The following is a 22500-nucleotide window of genomic DNA, read 5'->3' as shown; positions in this document are numbered from 1 at the left end:
TGTGTTTTCTGAGATCTGGTGTGTTTTAAGGTGTTTGGAGTGTGTTTTTGAGATCTGGTGTGTTTTAGAGATCTGAGATGTGTGTTTCAGTGTTTGGAGTGTTTTCTGAGATCTGGTGTGTTTTAGGTGTTTAGAGTGTGTTTTGAGATCTGGTGTGTTTTAGGTGTTTGGAGTGTTTTCTGAGATCTGGTGTGTTTCAGGTGTTTGGAGTGTGTTTTCTGAGGTCTAGTGTGTGTGTTAAGTGTTTGGAGTGTGTTTTCTGAGATCTGGTGTGTTTTAGGTGTTTGGAGTGTTTTCTGAGATCTGGTGTGTTTTTAGGTGTTTGGAGTGTTTTCTGAGATCTGGTGTGTTTTAGGTGTTTGGAGTGTTTTCTGAGATCTGGTGTGTGTTTCATGTGTTTGGAGTGTGTTTTCTGAGATCTGGTGTGTTTTAGGTGTTTGGAGTGTGTTTTCTGAGATCTGGTGTGTTTAGGTGTTTGGAGTGTTTTCTGAGATCTGGTGTGTTTTCATGTGTTTGGAGTGTGTTTTCTGAGATCTGGTCTGTTTTAGGTGTTTGGAGTGTGTTTTCTGAGATCTGTGTGTTTCAGGTGTTTGGAGTGTGTTTTCTGAGGTCTAGTGTGTGTGTTAAGTGTTTGGAGTGTGTTTTCTGAGATCTGGTGTGTTTTAGGTGTTTGGAGTGTGTTTTCTGAGGTCTGTGTGTGTTTTAAGTGTTTGGAGTGTGTTTTCTGAGATCTGGTGTGTTTTAGGTGTTTGGAGTGTTTTCTGAGATCTGGTGTGTTTTAGGTGTTTAGAGTGTGTTTTCTGAGATCTGTGTGTGTTAAGTGTGTTTTTTGAGATCTGTGTTTTTAGGTGTTTGTGTTTTCTGAGATCTGTGTGTGTTTTAGGTGTTTGGAGTGTGTTTCTGAGGTCTAGTGTGTGTTTAAGTGTTTGGAGTGTGTTTTCTGAGATCTGGTCTGTTTTAGGTGTTTAGAGTGTGTTTTTGAGATCTGGTGTGTTTTAGATGTTTGGAGTGTGTTTTCTGAGGTCTAGTGTGTGTGTTAAGTGTTTGGAGTGTGTTTTCTGAGATCTGGTGTGTTTTAGGTGTTTGGAGTGTTTTCTGAGATCTGGTGTGTTTTAGGTGTTTGGAGTGTTTTCTGAGATCTGGTGTGTGTTTCATGTGTTTGGAGTGTGTTTTCTGAGATCTGGTGTGTTTTAGGTGTTTGGAGTGTGTTTTCTGAGATCTGGTGTGTTTTAGGTGTTTGGAGTGTGTTTTCTGAGATCTGGTGTGTGTTATGTGTTTGGAGTGTGTTTTCTGAGATCTGGTCTGTTTTAGGTGTTTGGAGTGTGTTTTCTGAGATCTGTGTGTGTTTCAGGTGTTTGGAGTGTGTTTTCTGAGATCTGTGTGTGTGTTAAGTGTTTGGAGTGTGTTTTCTGAGATCTGAGATCTGTTTGGAGTGTGTTTTCTGAGGTCTAGTGTGTGTGTTAAGTGTTTGGAGTGTGTTTTCTGAGATCTGGTGTGTTTTAGGTGTTTGGAGTGTGTTTTCTGAGATCTGGTGTGTTTTAGGTGTTTGGAGTGTTTTCTGAGATCTGGTGTGTTTTAGGTGTTTGGAGTGTTTTCTGAGATCTGTGTGTGTGTTTAGGTGTTTGGAGTGTGTTTTCTGAGATCTGTGTGTTTTAGGTGTTTGGAGTGTGTTTCTGAGATCTGGTGTGTTTTAGGTGTTTGGAGTGTTTTCTGAGATCTGTGTGTGTTTCATGTGTTTGGAGTGTGTTTTCTGAGATCTGGTGTGTTTTAGGTGTTTGGAGTGTGTTTTCTGAGATCTGGTGTGGTGTTTGGAGTGTGTTTTCTGAGGTCTAGTGTGTTGGAGTGTGTTTTCTGAGATCTGGTGTGTTTCAGGTGTTTGGAGTGTGTTTTCTGAGGTCTAGTGTGTGTGTTAGTGTTTGGAGTGTGTTTTCTGAGATCTGGTGTGTTTTAGGTGTTTGGAGTGTTTTCTGAGATCTGTGTGTTTCAGGTGTTTGGAGTGTGTTTTCTGAGTCTGTGTGTGTTAGGTGTTTGGAGTGTGTTTTCTGAGATCTGGTCTGTTTTAGGTGTTTGGAGTGTGTTTTCTGAGATCTGTGTGTTTCAGGTGTTTGGAGTGTGTTTTCTGAGGTCTAGTGTGTGTTTAAGTGTTTGGAGTGTGTCTTCTGAGATCTGGTGTGTTTTAGGTGTTTGGAGTGTTTTCTGAGATCTGGTGTGTTTTAGTGTTTGGAGTGTTTTCTGAGATCTGGTGTGTTTGTTTGGAGTGTTTTCTGAGATCTGTGTGTTTTCTGAGTTTGGAGTGTGTTTTCTGAGATCTGTGTGTGTTTAGGTGTTTGGAGTGTGTTTTCTGAGATCTGGTGTGTTTTAGGTGTTTGGAGTGTTTTCTGAGATCTGTGTGTGTTTATGTGTTTGGAGTGTGTTTTCTGAGATCTGGTCTGTTTTAGGTGTTTGGAGTGTGTTTTCTGAGATCTGGTGTGTTTCAGGTGTTTGGAGTGTGTTTTCTGAGGTCTAGTGTGTGTGTTAAGTGTTTGGAGTGTGTTTTCTGAGATCTGGTGTGTTTTAGGTGTTTGGAGTGTGTTTTCTGAGATCTGGTGTGTGTTAAGTGTTTGGAGTGTGTCTTCTGAGATCTGGTGTGTTTTAGGTGTTTGGAGTGTTTTCTGAGATCTGTGTGTTTTAGGTGTTTGGAGTGTTTTCTGAGATCTGTGTGTGTTTTAGGTGTTTGGAGTGTGTTTTTGAGATCTGGTGTGTGTTTTAGATGTTTGGAGTGTGTTTTCTGAGATCTGGTGTGTTTCAGGTGTTTGGAGTGTGTTTTCTGAGGTCTAGTGTGTGTGTTAAGTGTTTGGAGTGTGTTTTCTGAGATCTGGTCTGTTTTAGGTGTTTGGAGTGTGTTTTCTGAGATCTGGTGTGTTTCAGGTGTTTGGAGTGTGTTTTCTGAGATCTGGTGTGTGTTTTAGGTGTTTGGAGTGTGTTTTCTGAGATCTGAGGTGTTTGGAGTGTTTTCTGAGATCTGGTGTGTTTTAGGTGTTTGGAGTGTTTTCTGAGATCTGGTGTGTTTTAGGTGTTTGGAGTGTTTTCTGAGATCTGTGTGTTTCATGTGTTTGGAGTGTGTTTTCTGAGATCTGGTGTGTTTCAGGTGTTTGGAGTGTGTTTCTGAGATCTGGTGTGTTTTAGGTGTTTGGAGTGTTTTCTGAGATCTGGTGTGTGTTTCATGTGTTTGGAGTGTGTTTTCTGAGATCTGGTGTGTTTTCAGGTGTTTGGAGTGTGTTTCTGAGATCTGGTGTGTTTTAGATGTTTGGAGTGTGTTTTCTGAGATCTGGTGTGTGTGTTTGGAGTGTGTTTGGAGTGTGTTTTAGATGTTTGGAGTGTTTTCTGAGATCTGGTGTGTGTTTCATGTGTTTGGAGTGTGTTTTCTGAGATCTGGTGTGTTTCAGGTGTTTGGAGTGTGTTTTCTGAGATCTGGTGTGTTTCAGGTGTTTGGAGTGTGTTATCTGGGCTGGCTGGAGGTTCGAGACGCAGACATGACGTCTTCGAGGAGCGGAGCGGTGCTGAGTGACTGTATCCAGCAGCTGCAGCAGCGAAGAGAGACACAGAGACCGAGGGTGAGACACACACACACACACACACACACACACACACACACACGCCTGGTCTCGTTCACACACTCACCCATCTCTCGTCTCGCTCTCAGACTCAACACATGCTGCTGGTGCTGCAGGACATCACCCTGACCCTCATTGACCCCGCTGACCACACCCTCCTGCACTCGCAGCCAATCGGCTGCATCCGCGTCTGGGGAGTGGGGCGGGGCTTCAGCAGGTCAGTGACTCTCATTCGCTCACACTGAAGCACAAAACAGGTGCATTTGTAGCAATAGCCAACAAATACATTGTATGGGTCTAAATTAGCCATGTTTCATGCCAAAATGATTAGGTTATGAAGTAAAGATATTTTGTAAATGTTCTACCGTAAATATACAAAACTTCACTTGAACAACTTTAAAGGTCATTTTTCTCAATATTTAGATTTTTTTGCTTTTAAAATGAACTGGTTGAACGGTGATTGCATCTTAAATCCTAAAAATTCTAAAAATATAAGTACATTTATAACATCATTCTTCTATTATAATACTTTTGCAACAAATAACAAAAAAAATAATAACCCGGTTAACACTAATGCAAGGTGTTTTTTGATGCAGCGTCTGTGAGAGGGACGGGAAATCTAAAAAAAGCCTTCTCAATTTGTTTGATTGAAAGTCGTAAAAACACTATCGAGTTTAATTTTGCTGTTTGAGCAAATGGAAATGCAAAAATATATTTGTGGTACTCTCCCATTCAGTGCTCTTCAAGCCTACCCAACCATGAGCATTCAGCTGCTGAGAAACCAAGATGTGTGAAAAATGATTACGCTTTATGCTTGTGTAAGCCTAAGAGTTTGTCTGATACGTGTGTGTGTGTGTGTGTGTGTGTGTGTGTGTGCGCTTTAAAAAACATTCATCTGCTTTCCGAGAGCAACAGTGTGCAAATGTATTTTGTATTTTTTTCTCTAATAGTTTTTTCTTGGTTGTGCATATCATTATTTTTTTTATATGATTGTTTGACATTTGGGTATTCCATGCATAAAGACAAAAAGCACAGCATGCACACTGTAGAAATGTGTTGAGTACGTTTCAGTCGCAGGGTTAAAAATGACCGGCTTGTGTTCACTGTATGCTTAATATTTAGTGAGCAGTAGTAAGGAGATCATCACGATGAAGACTGATCGTAAGCTAAACGGAAACTAAAATTAAAATCACTGTTGTTGAAATACATTAAACTGTTTATTTCAGCCAGTTGCAAAGGAACATTTCTCATTGCAGCTTCGTTGAACTTTAAACTGAAATAAAAACTATATAGACGTGCATACAAAAACCCTACTACAACCACAAACACTCAAATGAAAAAGAACAAAAACATTTTAAAGCAGGGAGGATAAAATCACATTAAGCTTTCATCATACTGAAAGGAGAACTTTATGATGTACAATATATAATATATATAATACACAATATAATGTACACTTACCCTAAACCTTAGTCGGCACACTAAAAGTAGTTTAGTTTCCGCCCAAACTATGTATATTACATTAGAGTACGCTCGCTAGCTTTGTCTGAGTAAATAAATGATCTGAGAACATTCAAGCGAGGGGTTTATTAATGAATAGGCTGCTGTTTGTGAATCCAGGATGATAGAAGATTTAACATGATAAAACACAAAGAGTGAGTGAGTCGTGTGGAGGGACGGGGCTCGCCAGCAGATGTCACTGCAGACCGAGACTCACATCAAGAACACACGTTAATGTTAATGTGGTCAACCTTAAAAAACAGCTAGTCAGGGTGCACTATATGCTACACAACTAGTGTTTCATTCTGAACATAACCAAATGAATGCATTCATTCAGGAACTAAAACTAAAATTAAAACTATTATTATTATTAATAATAATAATAATCACAAGATTAAAAAAATCATTTTAACTAACATTTCTGCTTTAAATTTTGAAGTATTAATAAAGAGGATTAAAAAAATCAAGACATAAAAATATAATAAACATTACCTAAAAATAATGCATGTTTAATATTTCAGCAAAATATCTACTTTAATTTTGTTTACGTTTCACTGAAATAACTAATAAAAAAAAAAAGACAAAATGGATAATAATAAAAAACAAATTAGTAAAACATATTAAATGACGTAAAAGCTTTTAAATAACAAATGTAGATATATTTATCCAAAAGCAGTATTTTAAAAAATTGTATTATGTATTATTATTGTATTATTTCTTTGAAAGTGCTATAGTAAGAGACACGGACTGATAGAGGTAGAGGAGAGATGTCAGAGACCCTAAACCTGGTTGAGAAAGGAAAATGGAAAAAGGATTGCGTGTTTCTTTTGCTTTTAGAGGAACACACACACACACACACACACACACACTCACACTCACACTCACACACACACTCACACTCACACACACACACACACACACACACACACACACACACACACACACACACACACACACTCACACACACACACACAGAGTTCTATACAATATGAATGAGTGTCTTTGGGTGGGTGAAGTCATTGCGCTATATTTGGAGCACTCAGCGTTTTCTGTGTCCGTGTACACGTGGTTCTGAAGAGATGAAGTCACAGCTCTATATATGGAGCAGGGAGAGAGTGTGTGTGTGTGTGTGTGTGTGTGTGTGTGTGTGTGGGGACTCCTCCCTCTTTTTGTTGCATCTCTGATAGTGAAACACATTCTCGTTTCACCTAATAAATAGCGAGGGGTTTCATCTCTTTAACTCTCCGAAGGCAAGACTCATTTTCAAGTGATCTTTTTCCTCCCAGATTGTTTGTTTCTATTCTTATTTTTCTGTTCTATTTCATTCTGGGTTGTTTTTCTATTTTAGTCGTTTCAGCCTCTGTGGTTCCTCTTTATCTTGGTTTGTTTTGTTCCATCCTCTGGTTTCCACTTTCTGTGTCTCTGTTGATTGTCCATCATCTCTTCTTCAGAGAGAGAGAGAGAGAGCGAGCGTGCGGCGAGCAAGCGAGGGCAGGTTGTAGGAGTGTGTTGGGCGTTCAGAGCGGGGTGTGTGTGTGTGTGTGCGCGCGTGTTTGCTGAGGGAGGGACGGATCAGAGACGGAGGGACAGACGGGAGATCAGAGCGGCTCAGAGAGTGTGTTTGTGCTGGATGCTGGTCGTCGTGGCGATGGGAGAAACGACCCAGAGTGCAGCTGGATGCTGATGAGTGACATCAGTGTGAGTAACACACACACACACACACACACACACACACACACACTGCTGCATTGCTCTGCTGCTGTCTCGTGCGCTCGGGTGTGTTTGATTTACTTTGAGGATGAAGTACATTTGGTCTTTTTTTGGGTGGTCATTGTAGTTTGTTGTATAGAAAAGTGTGTTTGTTTAGGGTGTGTGCACTTGAGTGTTTGCATGTTTGAAATCTGCGGACGGAGTCCTTGCAATTTTGTGCAAAAATTATGGAAATCAAGCAGAAATGCAAGGGAAAAAATATGCAGAGAAAGAGACACTGTGTTTGTCTGAGTGTGTAAATGTTTTATGACTATTGCTGTTCTGCAAATGTGAGCACAATACTGTCAGTGTGTGTGTGTGTGTGTGTGTGTGTGTGTGTGTGTGTGTGTGTGTGTGTGTTCGCGTCTCTGAGGGTCTGTATGGAGGTGACAGTTATTAATAACATGCTGAAACAATCACAATCTTTTGGGAAAAGGAAAAAAAGAGACAGTGATTGATTGTGTGTGTGTGTGTGTGTGTGTGTGTGTGTGTGTGTGTGTGTGTGTGTGTGTGTGTGTGCGTGTGCGCGTGCATGTGCTCACGATGATAGTACAACCTGACAAACCAATACTGTACAGATAAGGTTCCTCCTGAGAGAAAGAGCTCAATGAAGGACTAGACTTTAGTGTGTGTTAAACATCACAAAACAAGGGTGTTGCTATGCAGCTACCAGGGTGTTCTGTGTGGTTGTTAGGGTGATTTTATACTTGCTAGTGCATTGGTGGTGATTAAATTGGTTGCCAGGGTGTTGCTATAGTGTTGTGTGTGGTTTCCAGGGTGTTGATTTGCAGTTTGAGTGGTTGCTAGGGTATTACTATGTTTTGGTGGATGTTGGTTTTTAGGATGTTGGTGGAGACTTGGCTGGTTAATAAGGGTTTTATGGTTTGGGGTGGTTGCTATGGTGTTGTGGGTGGTTTCTAGGGTTTATTGCTGATTGCGAGGGTGTTCAATTAGGTTTCTATAGTGTTGGTGGTGGTTTGGGCGGTTGCTAGGTTATTGCTAGTGTGACATAATGGTTGCTAGGGTGTTGCTATGGTGTTCTGTCTGGTTGGTAGGGTGTTCAGTGAGGTTTCTGTGGTGTTGTTCTATATGGTGTTTAGGCTGGTTGCTCAGGTGCTGTAGAAGGTCTGCAAAATTCCCTCCAAACATGTGAAGGTGTGCTTGTTAAGGTGTTTTGGGTGGTTACTATGCCGTTGCTAGGGTGCTGAGTGTTTTGTATTAGTCAGGCACAGCACTCTCACTGGCTCAGTAAATGACTCATGTTCTCGTGATAAACAGCTCACATTCGTTAGCGTTCGACAGTGAGTTTAAAAAGTAAAATGTAGTTCATCCTCACCATTATCATCACTATCCTCACAGAGACCCTTCAGCTTTAAAAGTGCTTTTCGCCATAAGAGTGTATCAGTATTTTGTGTGTGTGCAGACAGACAGAATGGGTTCATCGCTGGGGCTCTGAGACTTCTGAGAAACACACTCTTGTGATTATTGTGTCAGCTGAAGTCTCTTCATGTGCAGGTAGCGAGCGCAGACAGACGAGAGTGTGAGTGTGTCAGTGTGTTGTGTAGTTTATAGTGAACTCCGTTTTCACACACATGAAAGCCACGTTGAGTTTCTGACTGACAGAGTGAAGGGAGTAAACTCATGAACTCGCCGACTTCCCTCAGCCGCCACAGATGCTGACGATTTAACATGTAAACTTCAGGGTTATTATAGATCATTTAAACAAAAACAAAAACCCTCATTTTAAATTAAAACTAAAAACTGTATTTTTACAATATATTTACCGATGGAAAAAATGATTTCTACTAATGTACTAACCACAGCAACCTTGCAACAGCAGAGTGACCACCCAAACCATCCTAGCAACATCCTAACGACAACCCAGACCACCATAGCAACACCCTAAAAACCACCCACAACTCCCCTCACAGAGACACTTCCTTTCGTGCCAAACAGGAAAAATACGTCTAACACCTGGAAACCCAAAAACACTCTAACAACACCTTAGCAACCACCCCAAAAAACCATAGCAACTCTCTAGTCTCCACCGTGTAGACTAGATCACAGAGACACTCCCTTCATGCCAAACAAGAGAAAAACACCTGGAAACCCCCTAGCAACCACACTAAACACCATAGCAACTCCCTAGCAACAGTTCACAGTAGACCAGATCACGGAGACATTCATTTCAAGCCAAACAGGAGGAACACATCTGGAAACAACTGCAAACACCCTAGCAACCACCCAAAACACCATAGCAATCCCAACCCCAAACACCCTAGCAACCACCCTAAACACCATAGCAACTCCCTAGCAACAGTTCACAGTAGACTAGATCACAGAGACATTCCCTTCATGCCAAACAAGAGGAAAACCCCTGGAAACAACCCCAAACACCCTAGCAACCACCCAAAACACCATAACAATCCCCTAGCAACCACCATAAACACCAAACAAGAGAAAAACGCATGGAACTCCCCAAACACCCTAGCAACAGTTCACAGTAGACCAGATCACAGAGACATTCCTTTCAAGCCAAACAAGAGAAAAACGCATGGAAACAACCCCAAATACCCTAGCAACCACCCAAAACATGATAGCAACTGTCCACAGTAGACTAGACAGAGACACTCCCTTCATGCTAAACAGAGGGAAAAACCCCAAATTACAGCAACTCCCTAGCAACCCCCGCAGCAATCCAGATGATCTTAAAAAGACACTCCCTTCATAACAAAACAAGAGGAAAACGCCTGGAAACAACCTCAAACACCCTAGCAACTTAAAACTGTTTAAAATCTGTTTTGGTCGGTGTGTTTTGTGTAGGGTTGGCTCTAGACGTTTGCTGGCCGTCGCCGCTGAGCTCTGAATGTCACGAGTGACACTGAAACACGGCACTAAACCAGTAACCTTTACATTCTCTACACGCACATGTGGATATAGCTCCGGCTGACTCTCCTGATGGATGGTTTTCTGCTGCTGTCCTGTTCTCATGCTGCTAATGCTCTTCAATCTCAACACTATATGTTAATCTCATCTGAATCACACGATGAATGAGTGATAGAAGTATTTACACTGACCTTTCCAAATAAAAACCTCTTTGAACTGAGATACTTAAAGCCAAACGATATTAAACGAATGCGCTTTAATTTATTTCAATTAATTTTGGATATGGATTTTATTTACAGTACATGTTTTTATATTTGAATTATACATTTATACATTAATTTATTTTAATAAATGCTTATTTTAAATGTAACATTTTAAATTGGTAGGCGTTTTGTTTTAATTGTTTTTATTATATAATAGCTTTTTTTAGCTTTTAAGTTTTTATTATAAAACGCTTTTTAGGATTTTTTACATTTTAACATGCATTTTAATTTGATGTTTGTGATTTGTTTTTAATTGATATTATTTTAGTGTTTATTATGATTTGATTACGTTTTAGCATTTTTTTTTATTCATTAAAAAAAATTACCGCTATTTACTTTTTTTACATGCTCAAATTAAGAAAACCTGCTCGAAAACTCGGTTTTGGTAAACGACGTCACAAAAAAATTAAACGTTTTCGCTTCATATCTACTTTCCTGAATAATAATCCTGTTTATTATCGCAGACGCCTGAAGGAAGCTCTAACGTGATAGTAACACACTTTAACGTCTGCGTTTCTCGCTCTACGAACTCAAACACAAGCCGTCTCTGGTTCTGTTTCAGGGATTTCGCGTACGTGGCCCGTGACAAGAACACGCGAGTGCTGAAATGCCACGTGTTTCAATGTGACAGTCCCGCGGAGAGCGTCGCCAGCAGCCTGAAGCAGATCTGCTCGAAGGTGAGGAGCGAAGAAATAATCCACCCAAAACAATCCTCGCACATTCACTGCAAACGAGCGCGACAAATGTAAAATCACCAGTCGCATATTTATCATCAGGCTCATGAATATTTATGAGGAGAGAGCCTCAGCGACCAATCCGGTCTGGTTTCGTCTAAAGCCGTTTCTGTGGGTCTGTGAGAAGAAAAAAATAAGTGTCTTCTTGGGAAAATATCTGTGTTTAGAGTATTTCTCTGTCGTGTGTGTGAGAGTGTGTGTTTGAGAGAGAGTGTGTGTGTGTGCGTGTGTGTGTGCGTGTGTGTGTGCGTGTGTGAGTGTGTGTGTGTGTGTGTGTGTGTGTGTGTGTGTGTGTGTGTGTGTGTGTGTGTGTGTGTGTGAGTGTGCGTGTGTGAGTGTGTGTGTGTGTGTGTGTGTGTGTGTGTGTGTGTCTGTGTGTGTGTGTGTGTGTGTGTGTGTGTGTGTGTGTGTGTGTGTGTGTGTGTGTGTGTGTGTGTGTGTGTGTGTGTGTGTGTGTGTGTGTGTGTGTGTGTGTGTGTGTGTGTGTGTGTGTGTGTGTGTGTGTGTGTGTGTGTGTGTGTGTGTGTGTGTGTGTGTGTGTGTGTGTGTGTGTGTGTGTGTGTGTGTGTGTGTGTGTGTGTGTGTGTGTGTGTGTGTGTGTGTGTGTGTGTGTGTGTGTGTGTGTGTGTGTGTCTGTGTGTGTGTGTGTGTGTGTGTGTGTGTGTCTGTGTGTGTCTGTGTGTGTGTGTGTGTGTGTGTGTGTGTGTGTGTGTGTGTGTGTGTGTGTGTGTGTGTGTGTGTGTGTGTGTGTGTGTGTGTGTGTGTGTGTGTGTGTGTGTGTGTGTGTGTGTGTGTGTGTGTGTGTGTCTGTGTGTGAGTGTGTGTGTGTGTGTGTGTGTGTGTGTGTGTGTTAGTATGCACCGTCCCTCCTCGTGTAAAGTTGCCCACTCAGCATGTCCATCCTCAGGCTTTGATTAACATTGAGCGGAGATTTATTGGCTCCAGATGAACGTCCTCAGAGAGACTGACGGCAGCAGAGCAGGGTGTTTTCATCAGCCGTCGTCTCTTGTTTTCTCAGATTATGGCTGATCGCAGGAGCGTCGGTCCGGTCGCTGGCTCCTCGTCTCAGATCAGCTCTGATGTTCCTCTGAGAGGTAAGGTCATGTGACCAGGAGCAGTCATAAGAGCTCAGATACATTCGTAGCAACAATACATCGTATGAGTCAAAACTTCACTAAATTATAAGGATATTAAGTAAAGCCCATGTTACGTGACGATATTTAGAAAATGTCCTATCGTCTATATATCAAAGATTAAGCTATGATTAGTAATATGCATTGCTAAGAACTTGATCTGAACGACTTTAAAAGGTGATTTTCTCAATATTTAAATGTTTTGCTCCTCATTTTCTAAAAGTTGTGTCTCAGACAGATATCGTCCGATCCTCACAAACCACACGCCGGTGGAAAGATGATTTATTCAGCTTTTAGATAAATGCGTGAATCTCAGTTTTGTGCTCCAGGGTCAGATATCTGAAGCATTCGATGATTTGAGACGATATTTCAAGGCCATCCATGTTTTGCTGTAATAGTCATATACTTATAAAGTCGATAATTACAACTTTCATTTTCTAACATTTGCATTATAGAAAAAATGTATTTCGACATTTTATAAAAATAATTTCAAGATGTTTATTACGTTTATTTTTAGGACTGATACATTACAGCATAAAAGTTGATGTGTAATTTGATTTTTAAAAATATTTAAATAAAAAGAATTATATTAAAATAATTAAATTGCAGAATTCTAAAAGTTTAGGTTGATGTTGTTTAGGGTTTCAAAGTTTTATTTTTCTTTGTACACTTTTGTGATTGTTGGGTTATCTTCTGTTTTTCTACAATTTCTACCTGCTAAAATATTTTAGAGCATGACCGAACAAAAACATTTATATGAAATATTATTATTATTTATTTTTTCTACAATTATAAAAGTATAATTGAATGCTCTACAAGGTTTACACCTTTTTTTCCAATGAATTTAAATAACTTTTCTTGTAGTTTGTGACAGCCATTTCTAACCTATAAAATATTTTAGAGCATTTATATCCATTATAAAGATTATTAATTTCCATTCCCACAAAATCACACATTTAAAATTGCAGCGAAAACCCTGGTTCTTAAATAAAAATGACAGCTCAAATAAGAAATATGTACATTTAGCTGATTTAGCATATTTTAGTAATGTTAATAAAAATGTAATAATTTTGGATTTAGGTGCATTTTATATTCTATGAAACTACTTTCAATCAGTGCATGCATAAACTGTTAGAAAAGACCGTTAAAATAATGAGAAGTTAATACGGTCAGGGTTTCCAAACATTAAAAATAAAAATAAAACTGAAATGAGCAAAAGCGACAAAATGACGCAAATCCCAATCAGTCCTCTCAAATGATTAGTTTTTAGTTTTTTTTGCACGTCACGGTTAATTAGTTGTATTTTTGATTAAAGTAGAACTTAATGTGTGCGTAAAGCTCTGATTTCGTGACTGAAATGCTTGTATTTCATTGGTCAGTGGTGTTTTTTGTTTTGTAACATCCTGAATGCATGAATATAAATAGCCCTACGAGCTGTTTGTCCTCAGGTATATTCATCTGTTCTGATGTAAATATATATGTTGTGTGTGTGTGTGTGTGTGTGTTTAAAGGGTTGTAAATTGACGGCCCAGCACTACGAGTCCATAAATAAAGCACTGGGCCGTGCTGACCTCAGCAAACGCTGAGCTTTATTGCATAAAGTCTGTAAATTCCTGCAGCGATCAGTGAGATAATGAAAGCTGCAGTCCTGACCCATTAAAACGCAATTAAATTGGCCGTGTTACAGATCAGAGGATCACGCCGCCGCTGCATTTACATCCGTCTCATCTCCGTCACACTTTACAGCGGCTTCAAACGCCTGTTTTATAATGCAGAGCGCGCGGCGCAGGCTTTCTGGGCTCCTGGGGGACGCATTGCTCTGTTTTTATCATGCCAGAGGATCCCGCTCTATACGAATGCAATCCCCTCGCCGGAGCGAAATCTTCTGCGTGATGTTTCTCATCTGTGTGTTTCCTCAGTAGAGTTTCCAACACCGAAGACTGACCTGCAACACAGTTTCCACGTGCTTTACCTGGGAATGACGTCAGTGCTGCGACCTATAGGTGAAACACACACACCACAACAAATACTAAATGAAACCGGTTACTTATTTTATGCCATCGACCAAACAAAGGGCTGGGTAATGACACCTTTGTGTTCTGTAAAGCTGAAATTGAACTCACATTTTTTAACACCATTAGTTTTCTTTTTATCAATGTGAAGCTGCTTGGAAGCATTACAGAAATTAACAGAACTTAGAAAAAATTAAGAATTAAGAAAATCTTGATTGTAGCTTTTTTTAGAGAGTAAAAATATGAAAATTGACCAATCACAATTACTTGTAGTAACTATTTGTACACCAAGGTACAACTATTATCTGAACTACAAATATTAGCTGTATTTCATGCAAGTAGTATTGCTTTTTGTACATGCCCTGCCTCTTTATTTCTCTATTTGTTTCAGTGCTGTATAGTAATTGAGATCCAAAACACTTTTGCCGATTTTTTTAAGAAAGACATTGAGTCTTAAATTACATTTAGTTCACATGTATTTCATATTTTAGTGATTGATAAATTACCGTAATTGTTTTACCTGATGTTTTGGAAAGTTTATTTTTAGCGAAGTGCATAGAAACCAATGGGGCAGTTGATACGATTCCAACGCTGAACTTGTAAGAAAATGCGTACGCACTTTCCAAAACGCATCCGTGTGTTAAAACTTTACATGCACTTTCATAATACAGAATGCAAAATATTCACCAAATTTCGAGACGAAATAAATAGTTTAACCAGTATTTCAAGCGGTTTGACAATCAAGCATGGGTCAAACTGAACCAAACACAAAAGTCTTTTCATGATGTGTACAGCCTTTCCAAAAACACATTTGTGCATTAAATTTTGCATGCACAGTTATGAGCCTAAATAAGAAATATTTCCCAAAATATCAAGACAAAATAAATATAGTTAATCCATCTTTCAAGCTGTTTAAATATCAAGTGAGTATCAAACTGACTTTGTTACAAAACTCCTGACAACATTTGTACAGCCTTTCCAAAACATATCTGTGTGTCGAAACTTTGCATGCACACTCAACACCCAACATTAAACATATTCATCAGATTTTACGAAGAAATAAATAGTTTATACAGTATTTCAAGCCGTTTGAATATTGAGTTTGGGTCAGATTAACGCCAACACAAGAGTCTTAAAAAATGTGTATAGCCTTTCCAAAAGACATCTGTGTGTTGAAACTATTACTATCACGTTCATGATCCTAAATAATAAATACTCACCAAATTTCAAGAAGAAATAGTTGGTTACCAAGTATTTTGAGCAGTTTGAAAATCGAGTGCGGGTCAAAGCGAGCCCTACACAGAAGCCCTAACAAAAGTTGTACAGTCTTTCTAAAACACGTCCGTGTGTCAAATCTTTGCACATACATGACCCTAAATGAGTAAGACTCAACAAAGTTGAAAAACAAATGATTTATCCAATATTTACAACTGTTTGAAAATCAAGTATCGGTCGTATTGGCCCAGCTCAATGGGAGAAAGCATGATGTTATTGACTTTGCAGCATGCACACGTACACTTCATGCATTTTTATGATACCTGCATTGCGTGCATCCAAATATTTTTTTTTTTACAATAACTTGACAAAGTCAGTCAGTCGCTCCCGAGTCATCGGGGCTTTGATGCAACCTGAGTTGTTAAAAGCGCTATATAAATAAAAATGATTGATTGATCGATTGATTGATGGATCTCTGTTAGGATGCTGACAGTCTCTGCTCACTCGGTTTTGGAGGCTCATTTCTACAGCATTAGTTGTTACAGTAAAGGGACTATAATGCTCTTCTCAAACGGTGTGTTTCAGGGATGGACATGATCAATGGAGCGATAGAGAGTCTGATGTCCTCCGCAGGGAAAGAGGACTGGACCCCCGTCCTGCTCAACGTCGCAGACGCCACCATTACTGTCATCAAAGAAAAGGTGACGCTAACTTACACTTTGCTTTGCTATTTTTCTGCTTTGAGACAGCATCAGATCCCATAAGTAACTAGATGAAATGTCATCTAGAGACGAAAAAATGTATTCTGAATTAGACGCTTCTGACATTTACATGCTTAACGTAACGATTAAACACATTTCTCAAGTACCTGATGCAAGTTATAAAACGCTGTACGTAACGCTTCGTTCTCTTTAGCAGCTCTGCAGAATATGTTCAAAAGCAAACATTTAATCTCCTTTTCTCAAAGGAATGCTAGATTTTAAAGCTAAAATATATTCATTTGAGTTTTTTTTTCGTGAACAGATGCAAGTTTTTTTTTTTAACTCCACAGCTTTTAAAGTAAATGCAGAGTTGCTCAAAAGCATTTTGCGAGCTAACACAAAGTCTGACGGTAAAAGCATTTAGAAGCGAATGCAAAAGTAAGGCGACGTTTCTGGAGTGTGCGTGTTTTGGGCTAATAAACTGAAGGCTAATGCAAACTTAATAACAATAACTTGACAATAACTTAACATAAATGACCGTTAAAGTCTAACTAACCTGCATATAGAGTTTTTAACACCAGGACAATCACTTTATAGAAATCCTAACTGTGCTCTTCTCTTTCTGCCTGGACTCTGATGAAACATTCATAGGCTTGTGAAAGTATTTCAGAGCCGGTGACGTGACGTTTATTGCGATCATTTCTGCACGGACAGGAAGAAGAGGAGGAAGTCATAGTGGAGTGCCGCGTGCGCTTCCTGTCTTTTATGGGCGTGGGGCGAGACGTCCATACGTTTGCGTTCATCATGGACACGGGGAACCAGCACTTCCAGTGTCACGTGTTCTGGTGCGAACCCAACGCCGGGAGCGTGTCGGAGGCCGTGCAGTCGGCCTGCGTGGTGAGTGACATCAAACATCAACGTCTCGTGAAGGAACACCTTCTGAAACAAAGCGTGAAGTTTATCGAGTAACGCAAAACTTCGCTTTTTACATTTTAGATGCATACATAATCAGAGTAAATGAGCTTTTTGTTAGGATAGGGTGATATTTAGTTGAGATACAACTATTTAGAAAACTTGCAGAAAAATCTAAATATTTAGTGAATAGCCCTTAAACCTGTTCAAATGCAGCAATGCATATTACTAATAAAAAAACCCATTTTAATACATTTTGGGTTGGGGTTTTTTCACATAAAAAAATCATTAGGATATGAATGTCTTTTTGGCTGTTACACCCATGCTACTTACTGCTCGCTTGCTCCAGGTTCACATATTTACATTTTAGCTTAAATATCATTAGAAATACCAAATCATTTATATATAATTGGTTTTGAGTTTTGGTTTCTTGAGATGAATGAACGCAGAGTTTCTAGAGCTGATGCAAACAAATTCAGATCATTTTGTGAGCTTATAAAAGTTTTGTTGTGAGGGAACGCAAGTGTTTGTTTACAGATGTGAGCATTGTGGGAGATAAACGTTTGGTGCAACAGTGGAAATTTCTATATTTTGAATTAACAACATTTTTGTAAGCGAATGCAAATTTTATTGTAATACTCATTGTTATCAGTTTGAACATTTCCCAAGGAACAGTTTTGGGAGTTGACAGGTTTTGTAATGTTTCTCAAGGGAATGAAAAAGTTTTGCAAACTAACGGTTTCTTTAGGGAACAGAATTTGTTAGCAGATGAAGAAAAAGTTCAATAATAAATGCAATCATTGTGCAAAATTGAAATGAAGAAACATTTTGAGACTTATCAAAATATTTCTGAACGGAATGCAAACATTGAGGCATTTTGTTACCAAAAAAAAAAAGTTTGGTATGTGGTCTTACAAGCGAGCCGCTTCTTGAGGAAACAATTAAATGCAGTTGAATGAAAAATGGCTCAACTCAAATGTTTTGCTTTCTCTCAAGCTCACGAAACTTTGGTGGTGTTTGTGTTGCACAGTAAAAATGCTCCCTCCGACAACTTCACTTCATTTTCCTCAAACTCGTCACGAAACAAGAAATTGAGCGTTTTCTCAATCACTAAAGAGAACTCCAGAAACCATGTTTGCTCACAAACCAGTGCGTTTTTACAAGCTGAAAGAGTTTCTTTTCCGTACATAAATTGCACAGATCACACACGGTTCTCTAGTCGTTTAAGAGCTAAACCTGTGTTTTTTTCCTCTAGCTGCGGTATCAGAAGTGTCTGGGGAAGTCCGGCTCCTTGACTCCGCCCCCTACCGACTCCGTCACCCGCCGCGTAACGTCCAGCGTCAAGCGCGGCGTCCAATCAATTATAGACACTCTGAAAAAGAAACCCGCCCCCGAGGTTCCCCACCAATGACGGAGCAGAACGGCTGTGACGGACAGCAGGTGTGTGTGTGTGTGTGTGTGTGTGTGTGTGTGTGTATTTACTGATGCAAACAAGAGAAGAGAAACACAGGCCAACGTAACACTAAAAAGCGGGGCGAGATGAACGAACGGCGCTGAACGAAGCATGCGTCCGCCTCACACTAACACACTCTCACTCAGTGTTCACGTGTCACGCTCAGATCCGTCTTCGCGCGCGTGACCTGGATTCAGCGCGTCTCATTTCGAACCCCCCGCTCATTCGCACGCTTGGGGAAATTGGATCCTTTGAGAGAAAAAAAAAGTTCTCCCTCCCCAAGAAATTTCGAGCGAATTTTCCGCTGCCGGAGAGCGCGTGGCTCTGGCTGATCCGTCATCTTCCATCGTGATGCTCGGTGGGGATGTTGTAATGCTCGCTGTGCTTCTGTAAAGGAGAGCGGAACGGGCCTTTTCTAGTCTCCTTCAGTTCAACCCTGCCGTCTGAAAGAGTCCCTGCGTGAGGACGCAAACGCGTGCTGCTTCTGTACAAACTCAACATGATCCGTGCTGGCGAGGACAGCTGAAAACTATTCAACGTGTATAAATACCACATTTACGCGGTTTTGTTTAATGTCCATTTTTTTTAAACCTTTATACAAAATGTATTTAGATCTCATGCGTTTCATTTGATTTTTTCCATCTGGTGTTTATGGCTTATATAGTGATGAGAAAGTAAAAATATGAATTTGCCTCGAACGCTGATATCCCTATGAGGAGATAGTGATGCTTGTGAATCAGTGAGATCTTTCTGAAATCATCTAAGTATATTAGTCGCTCTGTATCTCCGGTAAATGATGCTGAGGAAATAAAGTCTCCTCAGAAGATGCGAGATGTTTTGGAGGAAGCTCCTCAAAAGATCCTGATGAAAACGATTGATGGAGAATCAGTAAGAGTTGATCTGGAGATACGACTGACCTTTACTTGATCGGAATCCATTGATTTAATGCTAAACGTTTATTATAAAAAAGGTTAACAAAATACATTTAACATTGAAATTTTACTTGATAACGAAACCGCTTCACAATATCAGTATTGAATTAACCTTGACTCCGCTTCAGTGTTTTAAAGTTTTGGAGACCTTTTGGCGTAAAACAGCCGCTTCTCGGATTGATTTTTAAATGGTAAAATACAGTCCCTTGCTTATTTTTACTTTAAAGAAATCCCACATTGTGAAAGTGACCCAGTAAATGCAACGCCGTCCAAAAAACCCATTTCTCCTCCGTGATTCCTTGGGAAACGTTAGAAGACAAACGACTCGCACTAACGCCCTCTTCTAGCCGCGCTGGAGATCCCGAACGCACTCGCAATGCATTATGACTAGCGGAGCGCTGTGATGCATGAACAGAGCTTGCTTTGCTAAGAGACTTTGCGTACTTGCGTGGAGCGTTTCAGACGCTCGCCTACACGAGGAATCCCTGCTAAAGCATAAGCTTCAGATATCAAACACGGGAATGTTATTTCTCACAGAAAGGTGTTTCAACCACTAAACGCACTCATTTTTACACCATATTAATGTATCATGTTGTGGAAATAAATGACATCAAAACTAAAGCGTCTCTCTGGGAGTTTTATTTGCATGTAAACTCAAGATGTTCTCTCATTAGTGATGAGTTAGTTGGGCTCTTCAGATATATCTGGCTTTAAAAGTCTTCTATGATTAATAAAGTCGGTGAGATACTTGACTGAAGCGTGTCAGAGCCACGGCCGCAGATGATTGGGTCTGAACAGCGCTTGGGTTCGAGGGACCGCCGGTGTCGAGTTACGCCACTGCAGGTATGCGTGGGCGGGGCTTGGTCGGGCGGGAAGGGCGTGGCTGAACCTCTGAGGAAGAAGAGTGTCACTTGGCAACAGAACTGGAGGAAATGTGACGGTCGCCGGCCGAAGCACTTCCTGTCGGCCTTTGGGCGGAGCGGGAGGCGGCGAGGACTGCTTATCGTTGGTGGAAACCACAGCCGCGGCCAAACGAGTCAAACTTTTACAGTAGGAGCTGGGGAAAGGGGCGGGGCTGGAGGCGGAGCCTGTTCTGGAGAAACCGCTCTGAGAAGGACGCTGAGAACTAGAGGGTTTATCTGCAGAGATACAGAAGTAAACAGGACAGTGGGAGTTGAAAATGTGTCGCAACAGCGCAATAGATCCCTTCCACGTTAACTGGAGGTTTTGTCCTAATCAGCTATCAGTTTCTATTTCTGTGACTTTGTGGTTGGAGCAACATATAAACTATATGACTAGATAATCTTAGACTAGGTGCTTTAATCTAAGTTAAACGTGTCTAATGTGAGTTTTAATATACATTTATTCCATGCTGAAAGACATAAGAGTTCTTAAAGATATATGTAACTGTGAACCAATGAGTATATTACATAACAAAGATGGTTTCAGTCACTCAGAATGTTTGATATTTATGATTTAGAGTTTAGCTCCGCCCACACTTCTGATTGGCTGGGATTGATTCTGTTGCATGTGGTGTGGACAAACTGCTTGTTTTGACATTTAAAATCAAGCTAAAGGTAATGTTATGTGTATTTGTTGAACTGAAGTGACCGTTGTGTGCTGTCCTCAGCTGACTCAGTGTCGGCTCCGAGCTGCTTCCTTTCATCTCGCGGCTCAGAAACTCCGCCACACGCGATTGGTCGCTCTGTGTGGCGTGTGGGCGTGTCTTCACGCAGCGCTTTTGATTGGCAGGCGCTCTGCGGGACCGCCGACCTCTGCCCTCTTTCTTGATTGGCTGGTTCGGCTGGAGGCCATCTAACAGGCCTTTGGCCACGGCGCGAGCGAGCACTTCCTGTGGCGTCTCTTTCACTTCCGGTTCAGGCTGTTCAGGAGACAAAACAAGCAACAGAGAAGCTGAGGTGTATTTAAAACACTGTGTTGCATATGAGAAACACATCTGACAAATATATATTTTATACTAATATTTTAGAGCTGTATTTCTTATATTATATATTTTACACACACACACATTTGTGTTTTCTGGGGACTCTTCTTAGGTGTAATGTTTTATTCTCTACAGACTGTATGTGTTATTTTTCTACTCCTTACAGGAAACTACTCACATTTTAACATTTTCGAAAAATTTTAAAATGTAATTCGAAAAAGTTTGTTTCCTCATAAGGACCTAAGAAATGTCCCCACAAGATTACACAAGTGTGTGTACACACACACACACACACACAAAATCATACAGCAGTACAAGAAACAGCTGCACATCTCAACCATTGGAAAAAAAATTAAAAATAAATTAAAAAACAATTAAGTAGTGAAACGTAAAGGTTTTTCAGGAAAAAAAAGATCTTAAGTTAGGTCTTGTCTTTGTGAAGCATGTTGGGTTAGTGTGTGTGTTCCTTCCAGGGTCACTGCTGTCTCAGCACCACACACACACACACACACACACACACACTCTCTTACAGTGAATAATTCAGCGTGTGTGTGTGTGTGTTTGAGGACGTGAGGTTTTGCCCCGTTGACGCTAACGCATGCAGACATGAGGGCTGAATTATTCAAGACGTTCTTCCTCCTCCTCCTCCTCCTCATCACACATTTATTGCCCGTCCCGTGGTTCTGAAGCGGCCCCGGCCCCGGATTACACTCATTACGATCGTCCTTTAGCTGAACGCGAGGTCGCACGCGCGCCGAATCTGACCGATCGGAAACGGAGCCCGGTTCAGAAGAGCCTTGGTCTGAACGCAGCTGAAGACTTTATTAGTCCCAGGTGAGACTGTACAGATGCGTCGTAAAAGTGTGTGTTACGGGAGGAGGGTAATATTCCCACACACACACACACACACACACCCCTAATAGCCTTTTTATGAGACCTTTTTAAGCGAACGACAATGATCTTTATTAGTGTCTTTTATTGGTCGTGGCAGGAAGGATATGCAGCTTGATGATGTTTTCCTGACTGTCAAGGCAGGAATAAACGTGACGGATCGCTGTAATCTAACTCGTCGTATATGAAGGGCACGCATCACGTTTTCCGCTGGAGTTTAACTTGGATCCAGCAGGAGGCTGATGGAGGCTCTTCTCTCTTTCGGTCTCTCTGCTGGGTTATTTTTAGCTGCAGATGAAAGCGGAGGGAGGGAAAGACGGGATTCCTCAACAGACACAGCAGGATTAGTCAATGAGAACACGGACATGAGAAACAAAGAGAGGCTCAAACCCCAGAGAAACTCCTCCCAGCATGCTTTGAGCATCAACCAGCGAAAACAACATCAACACACAAAAATAACCAGCCTCTGTTCTCTCCGTTTATATTATACGCACACATAGATTTACAAAAAAAGGGCTCAAAATATTTCTGAAAGGAACCGAAATAAAACTATTTTAATGTTGATGAGACTATTAATTATT

The 22500-nt window shown here is 40.5% G+C and overlaps 2 protein-coding genes across 10 annotated transcripts in view; one reads left to right on the top strand and one right to left on the bottom strand.

Moving 5' to 3' along the window:
• LOC122335387 (amyloid-beta A4 precursor protein-binding family B member 2-like) overlaps nucleotides 1–19704 on the top strand; it is a 28283-nt gene extending 8579 nt beyond the window's left edge. For 5 of the 7 annotated variants that reach the window (XM_043233229.1, XM_043233232.1, XM_043233233.1 and 2 more), the window contains 8 exons: nucleotides 3465–3593; nucleotides 3683–3810; nucleotides 10554–10668; nucleotides 11744–11819; nucleotides 13778–13861; nucleotides 15671–15786; nucleotides 16501–16683; nucleotides 17954–19704. In XM_043233229.1, the coding sequence (XP_043089164.1) occupies nucleotides 3465–3593; nucleotides 3683–3810; nucleotides 10554–10668; nucleotides 11744–11819; nucleotides 13778–13861; nucleotides 15671–15786; nucleotides 16501–16683; nucleotides 17954–18109 (987 nt within the window). In that variant the 3' untranslated portion in view covers nucleotides 18110–19704. Of the gene's footprint in view, nucleotides 1–3464; nucleotides 3594–3682; nucleotides 3811–6630; nucleotides 6792–10553; nucleotides 10669–11743; nucleotides 11820–13777; nucleotides 13862–15670; nucleotides 15787–16500; nucleotides 16684–17953 lie in introns of those variants that run through there. The other 2 variants (XM_043233230.1, XM_043233234.1) reach the window with 2 other exon arrangements.
• A 5-nt stretch (nucleotides 19705–19709) lies between these two features.
• LOC122335389 (putative methyltransferase NSUN7) overlaps nucleotides 19710–22500 on the bottom strand; it is a 29802-nt gene continuing 27011 nt past the window's right edge. For all 3 annotated transcript variants that reach the window (XM_043233235.1, XM_043233236.1, XM_043233238.1), the window contains 2 exons: nucleotides 20695–20965; nucleotides 19710–20222 (listed from right to left, as the gene is read on the bottom strand). In XM_043233235.1, the coding sequence (XP_043089170.1) occupies nucleotides 19846–20222; nucleotides 20695–20965 (648 nt within the window). In that variant the 3' untranslated portion in view covers nucleotides 19710–19845. The remainder of the gene's footprint in view (nucleotides 20223–20694; nucleotides 20966–22500) is intronic.

This window comes from Puntigrus tetrazona, unplaced genomic scaffold (genome assembly GCF_018831695.1).
Source record: "Puntigrus tetrazona isolate hp1 unplaced genomic scaffold, ASM1883169v1 S000000769, whole genome shotgun sequence".
NCBI classification, from domain to species: Eukaryota; Metazoa; Chordata; class Actinopteri; order Cypriniformes; family Cyprinidae; genus Puntigrus; species Puntigrus tetrazona.
This window is presented reverse-complemented; position numbering and strand designations above follow the sequence as displayed.